The following is a 7,240-nucleotide window of genomic DNA, read 5'->3' as shown; positions in this document are numbered from 1 at the left end:
TGGGCATGCCACTGATGACTCTTTATATAAAGTATAGCATTGTAAATAAAAGATAAAGCAATAATCAAAAAGTAAGGCTGTATATAAGCTCTTCCTGTATATGACATGTCAATAGCAGAAAGAGCAGTGTATAAAATATAAAGCTAAATGAAACACCTGCGTATAACACTTTACAGAACGCTATATAAAATAGTAAGTAAAAGCGATATAAAGCATCAATATCACTGGTTGCCAAGTGCATAATCACGGTGTTCCAGTTGTGACCACCTCTCCTGTCGTATTTTCACATCAGTGTCTATAATTACACTTTCCAATGTGTCCCACTTTTAAAGGGGATACCCTGTGATTTGAGAGGTATGGGGCAGCTATTTCTAGCAGGTCATGCCGCTGCATAGAGACTTTCTTTGGTTTTTTCCTCTCGAAATAAACTTAAATCCAAGTCAATCTGGCAGATATAGGATCATAAATATTCTAGCCTTGTCTTACCTTTCATGTATGATCGTATACCTGGTATTACAGAATAAAATGATTTTTAAGCAGTGGTAGCGTGGTATTTAACTGCTATTTCCAGCAGGTAGAACGATATCATATCATCGTTGCAAACGGAAAGAAACATTCGTTAATCAGAAAGTGTTCCTCTGTTTGCATATTTTATAACTCGATCGGTTGAGACCAGTAACTATGGAGTCCAAATTATTTTTTTTTCCACGGGTACGAATCTACACAGTACTATAAACGATATGTAGAACCTCAGCTAATCGGAAGCCGTCCAGATGTCCCATTGAACGACGTGCTCCACAGCACTGGATTGTGTTATTTAAGGGTAATTTTGGCTGCTATTTCTAACCTTTTGTCTTTGTGTAATAATTCATAAAGATTTTTCAAATGTAGAAAAGATTATTTTCAGGTGACCTTAACAGTACCGATATTGATTGCTTCTTTATATTATCGATCTCCTCCTCTGGAATTAGGAAAGTTAAACTGGATCGTGGTGACATTTGATGTAAAGACGCAAGGAAACATAATTAAATAACACAATTTCAATTGGAAGGATGCTCATAAGTTAAATAATATAATTGATTTTAACCATTTTCTGTTTCTACCTGGACAGTTGGAAACATTGCCGCGCAACGAAAAAGATTTGATATACACGGTAAGAATGAATGTTTATGTTATATCTATGTTTACACATATATGCATGCATATATATATATATATATATATATATATATATATATATATATATATATATATATATATATATATTAGTAACAGAAAAAAGGGATTTCGGTTGTCCCCACGTGGTAGATTGTTATGTATATAAGAAATTAAAAAAAGAAAATAAGCACACTTACATTGTTATAGTATAATTTTTAATGTATCGACCGGTTTCGCAATCGCTATTCATGATATAATGTTTAATTTATATGAAAATATATTTTTTCTTAAGAAGAAATATAAAAATATAAAAAAAGTTAACAATGAAATTATAACTGACATTTATTATAAACCAACTGGCTCCAAACAATATCTTCTTTTTAACTCATGCCACCCGTAACACATAAAAATAAACATCCCTTTTAACTTAACAAAAAGGATCTGCACAATAGTGTCTGATAGGACAACTTGGGACCTTCGTCTTCAAGACCTCAAAACAACACTTATTGAAAGACAATATCCACCCCCTCTTATCGACGAGGGAATTAAACGTGCCAAACAATTAGACACAAAAACACTAAGAACAAAAAAACATAGCACCACACCTCAAACCGGAACCTTATTTTTATATCAACACACAACCCCAGAAACAGTGAGGCATTCAACACTATTGTGCAAACTCTCCCTTTACTAACTAGAGATCCAAAAATGAACGACATCCTGAAAACACACAAACTCATCAAATGCAAAAAACAAGACAAATCGCTAAAGAGACTACTAACAAACGCGAAGCTTTACAAAACAACCACGAAACCAACGGTTGAAAAATGTGGACGCCCGAAATGTGGAACCTGCCCCCACCTGCTTGAAGGCTCGGATTTCCTTTTCAAACGAGGACAGAGGTTCACAATTAAAACTAGTTTCACCTGTGCCTCTGAGAACCTAATTTATGTAATAACCTGCTCGGGTTGCAGTCATCAGTACATTGGACAACTTTAACTTTGAGGAAGAGAATCACTCTGCATAAGGAGAAAATCCGTTTCCCGCAATACAGACAAATTCCTCTTGGTGAACACATAGAAAAATGTGCAGGTAACATCAAACCAAATTTTACAGTCTTCCATTTCTACCAGTGCAAAGACACAATCTCTCAAATAGAACGCTTAAATAAAGAAACTGTTTTCATTGAAAAATACAAAATGCATCTTAATAAGCACGCATAACCAACTTTTATATTTTTATATTTTTACACACTACATCACTGTACATAAATCCCCTAAGAAACAAGGCCCTTTTTTTAAACCTGTCTCCTTTCTGTACACATTTATTCCCTACCCAAAACTTAAACAGTTATCTCACTTACACACAACAATAACAATAATAACAACCAATTACCTCCCTTTACTTGTCAACTTGTAAAATCTTTCACTCGTGAATTTCATTACAAATAACATGGACCATATTTCTTCTTAAGAAAAAATATATTTTCATATAAATTAAACATTATATCATGAATAGCGATTGCGAAACCGGTCAATACATTAAAAATTATACTATAACAATGTAAGTGTGCGTATTTTCCTTTTTTAATTTCTTATATATGTATATATTTATATATATATATATATATATATATATATATATATATATATATATATATATATATATATATATATATATATATATATATATATACATACATATATCAGGTCATCCCATAAGTTCTGTCCAATTTTACCTTTTTGGAATTAAAAGAAATTTAATAGTATTTTAGAATGTCTAATGGAATTAAAAATTACTTTTATGCATTTGTGTACATTTAAACTAATCAAATATTATTTTACAGAATAATAGAATTAAAAGTTCTTTGATTAAAATACTTTCTAACATGGAAGTATTCAAAGAGCATTTGAGGCACCTAATGCTTTATGAGTACAAAAAAAGAAACTCTGCAGCCGAAGCGACTCGAAACATACACTCAGTTTATGGGAAACAATGCTTGAATGAAAGAACTTGATGAAGATGATTTGCAAAACTCAGAAGTGGCGATTTCAGCCTTGAAGATGAAGATTGAACAGGACGTCCAGTTGAGTTTGATGATAAGCTCCTTGAGGCATTACTTGAAGAAAATCCTGCATTATCAGTTGAAGAATTGGCAATAAAGCTTAGTTCAAACCATACAACTATTCATCGTCATCTTCAACAAATTGGAAAGGTTTTCTAAACTTGGAAAATGGGTGCCTCATGAATTGTCCGAAAGCAACCGCAAATCCCGAGTTGACATCTGCTCTTCTCTCCATTCTCGTGAACTCATTTCACCCCTTTTGGATAGACTTGTGACTGGTGACGAAAAATGGATCTTCTATCAAAATGTTAAATGTCGTAAACAGTGACCTGGTAAAAGGGAAAAAACTCAACCACAACTGAGAAGGGAACTTCATGGAAAAATAGTTCTTCTCTCGGATTGCAAAGGAGTAATTCACTTTGAATTGTTACCACCTAATTCAACAATCAATGTTCAAAGCAAGTGTCAGCAATTAGAGCGTTTGAACCAAGCTTTGAAGGAAAAAAAGACCCGCTTTAGTGATTCGAAAAGGAGTGATATTTCATCAGGACAATGCACGACCCCACGCTGCAAAGATCACATCACAGAAGATCGAAGAGCTTGGTTGGAAAAAATTCCTCGTCCACCTTATTCTCCCGACCTTGCTCTTTCAGACTACCATTTGTTTCGTAGTTTACAGAATAATTTGGGGGACGTAACTTTCGCAAGCCAGGAGGAGGTCGAAACTGACATTTCAGAGTTCTTCCCTTTGAAAACAAAAGAGTTTTACATTGATGGGATTAAAAAGCTTGTAAATAGATGGAAGAAGTCATTGATAATCAGGGAAAGTACATTGATGATTAACTTTCAATTAAATATAACATTTGATCACTTGTTTCCTTTATTCAAAATTTAGACAGAACTTAAAGGATACACACATACACACACACACACTCATATATATATATATATATATATATATATGATGAAAAAACAAGTAAAAAATAGAAAATGCTAAAATAATTTTATAGTGAACATTTCAGTACCGGTTTCGGTCATTTTGAGACCTTTTCAACTGTAACGATTAAATAATTAAATTTAGAAAAATTAGAAGAAAAGTTTTTTTAAAAGAATATTTCTATAGTAGTGTTCAGATTTAAGTGGCATTCTGCCTTTCTCTGACTCCCTTGTTTGCACTTGTGTGTTCGAGGTAGTTGTGAGCTCTTGGTAGGGTAGTAGAGAGAAGGCTGGTCTGGGAGTGCCCTGATGGTCGTATTTTGAATGGTCAGTGGCGGCTGGCAGTCTCAGTTCAATTCAGGAGAATATTTATATTGATAGGCTTCTTTATAGAATTAGCGTAGGTGTTATACTAAAAAACATTAGTGACAAACTTAAGGGGTAGGGGGTGGAGAAGAAGAAGAAGAAGAAGAAGAAGAAGGAGAAGGAGAAGGAGAAGGAGAAGATGACGATGATGGTGATGGTGGTGATGATTATGACGACGATGATGATGATAACGATGATGATGAAGAAGAAGAAGAAGAAGAAGGAGGAGAAGGAGAAGATGGTGGTGATGATGGTGGCGATGATGATGATGCCGATGATGATGATAACGATGATGATGAAGAAGAAGAGGAAGAAGAAGAAGAAGAAGAAAAAACAGAGAAGGGAGAATATGAATGTAAATATAGCTATGAAGGGGCTGATTAGTAATGGATTCTATTGAGTGTAGTATTTGTGTGTGTATATATATTTTTTTCTTTTATTCTAAAGTTGAGGTATATTAATTGTTTGTCGTAGACCCGTTAAGAAGTGGCTTGTATTTTGTAATAAAGAGATTTTCTTTACTTATTCGTTGTCTCGAAGTTGTATCGTCCCTAAATTGGTAGAGGGGGAAAATTCTGAAGTTTGGTGTTTTTTGTTGGCGCAAGTATCTATGTGTTGGCTAAAAGCTATTTTTCTGTTTTGGGGAATTTTTATCTGGGATCTGTGCAGGGCCATTCGTTTACGCAAACCATTTTTTGTTTGGCCTATGTACTGCTCTTGACACCCGGAGCAGGTTAGTGAGTATATTAGGTTCTCCGAAGCACATGTGAAGTTGCTTTTCACTGTAAAACGTTGTCCCTGTTTGAAGGAGAACTCAGAACCCTCGATTAGATAGTCGCATATCCCGCAATTGGGTCTTCCACATTTTTTTACTGTCGGCTTCTGTGTTGAAGAGTGAATTCGGGCTTGTGTAAGGAGACTTTTCATGGATCTAGGCTGTCTTTTGCTTTTTATGATCGTGTGTGTTTGGAGGATTGTGTTCATTCTGTGGTCTTTTTTTAGGAGGGGTATGTTGTGGAGGATGGTGTCGAAGGCTTCGTTATTGAGAGGGTTGTGTGTGGAGATGTATGGTAAGGCTTTTGGTTGTAAGTTTTTCTTTGATTTGGGATGTCTCAGTTCCTTGATGTTAAGTTGAAGGGCACGTTGAATGCATTTGTCAATAAGTGAAGGTGGATAGTTCCTGGTGATTAGGGTATCTTTTAGTTCTTGTAGTCGTGTGTCTCTGGTGTTTGCGTTAGAGACTATAGTGCATATCCTTTTTGCTAGATTGAAGGGGATATTCATCCTGGTGTGTTCCTTTTCACCCATATATATATATATATATATATCGAGGTTATAAGAGGTAATGGTGTCCTTGAGACCCAACCATCCTCTCACACTGTCTGCAATGAAGGGATATAATTATTAAATATCCTGGAAACAGCTGTAAGGCCTTCTATCTATAAATGTTCTAATATCTACACAGCCTTGGTTTTTATCTCATTACGCAAAAGATTCTTATAATATATATATATAATATATATATATATATATATATATTTATTTATACATACATATATATACGTGTGTGTGTGTGTGAGTGTGCGTGTGTATGTATGAATGTATGTATATAATATATATATATATATATATAAATATATATATATAAATGGAGACTTATGGATATATTAATAATTTATTTGTATGATATAATGAGGTTGAAAGGTTTTTGGATTCCTTAATTCTTAACGAAGACCTGACATCCTCGAATTGACTATATATATATATATATATATATATATATTTATATGTGCACGTGTGTGTATATAAATTGAATAAATAGAGTCAACAGGAAGAACTTAATATATTAGTCTAATTTTTATAACAGTTCAACCATCAGTGAGTGAAATAATGGAATCACGCATAATGTTGAATTGAGTATATCAGCGTGAATCTAACTAGTTGAACAGTCTTTTAAGTCAAAATTTGAAGTCCCAATCAACTGAAAATGATGAATAAAATGTTGAATCTACTAATGCTACGTTTAAGTGTGTGTGTGAGAGAGAGAGAGGGGGGGGAAGAAGAAGAAGAAGAAGAAGAAGAAGAAGAAGAAGAAGAAGAAGAAGAAGAAGATGATGATGATGATGATGATGAAGAAGAAAAGATGAAGAATAAATAGAGAGAGTGGGAGGAGCGCGATAAATATACATCTATTTTTTGTGCTTATATTTGTATGTATGAGTAGGTATCCATAGAAAATATAGAAAACATGTATCGAATATATGTACTGTCCGAATCAGTCGCGTCTCTTTGCTCTCATGCAAACTTGACCTTTTCAACCCTTAAATAAAACGTAACATTTTATTTCAGATAAGAATCGAATTGGACGTAGCGGAAACCGACATTAAAGGGTTGTATGCTAGATTGACAATATGGACATTGGAGAAGCTAGATGACTTAAACTTGATTTACAGCCGCAGCCTTCTTCTGCAACCGAAGGTATGTGCTCAGAATAGTTTTATTTTTGAAAATACCTCATGAATTTTAGGAGGAACACACATATTCAAACTTATACACATATAGATACATACATTCATACATACATACACACATACATACATACATTCATTCATACATACATTCATACATACATACATACATACATACATACATACACACACACATACACACATACATACATACATATATTCATACATACATACATACCTATATAAT

General features: G+C 33.8%; 1 protein-coding gene across 1 annotated transcript in view; it reads left to right on the top strand.

Annotated features, from left to right (window-relative positions):
• Positions 1–7,240, top strand: part of LOC115215551 (polyunsaturated fatty acid lipoxygenase ALOX15B-like) — a 234,486-nt gene that overhangs the window by 2,409 nt on the left and 224,837 nt on the right. Inside the window, exons 2-3 of the mRNA XM_036505710.1 lie at positions 1,112–1,153; positions 6,875–7,003. Of these exons, the coding sequence (XP_036361603.1) occupies positions 1,112–1,153; positions 6,875–7,003 (171 nt within the window). The remainder of the gene's footprint in view (positions 1–1,111; positions 1,154–6,874; positions 7,004–7,240) is intronic.

The sequence above is a fragment of the Octopus sinensis genome, linkage group LG9, assembly GCF_006345805.1.
Source record: "Octopus sinensis linkage group LG9, ASM634580v1, whole genome shotgun sequence".
Classification (NCBI taxonomy): Eukaryota; Metazoa; Mollusca; class Cephalopoda; order Octopoda; family Octopodidae; genus Octopus; species Octopus sinensis.
This window is presented reverse-complemented; position numbering and strand designations above follow the sequence as displayed.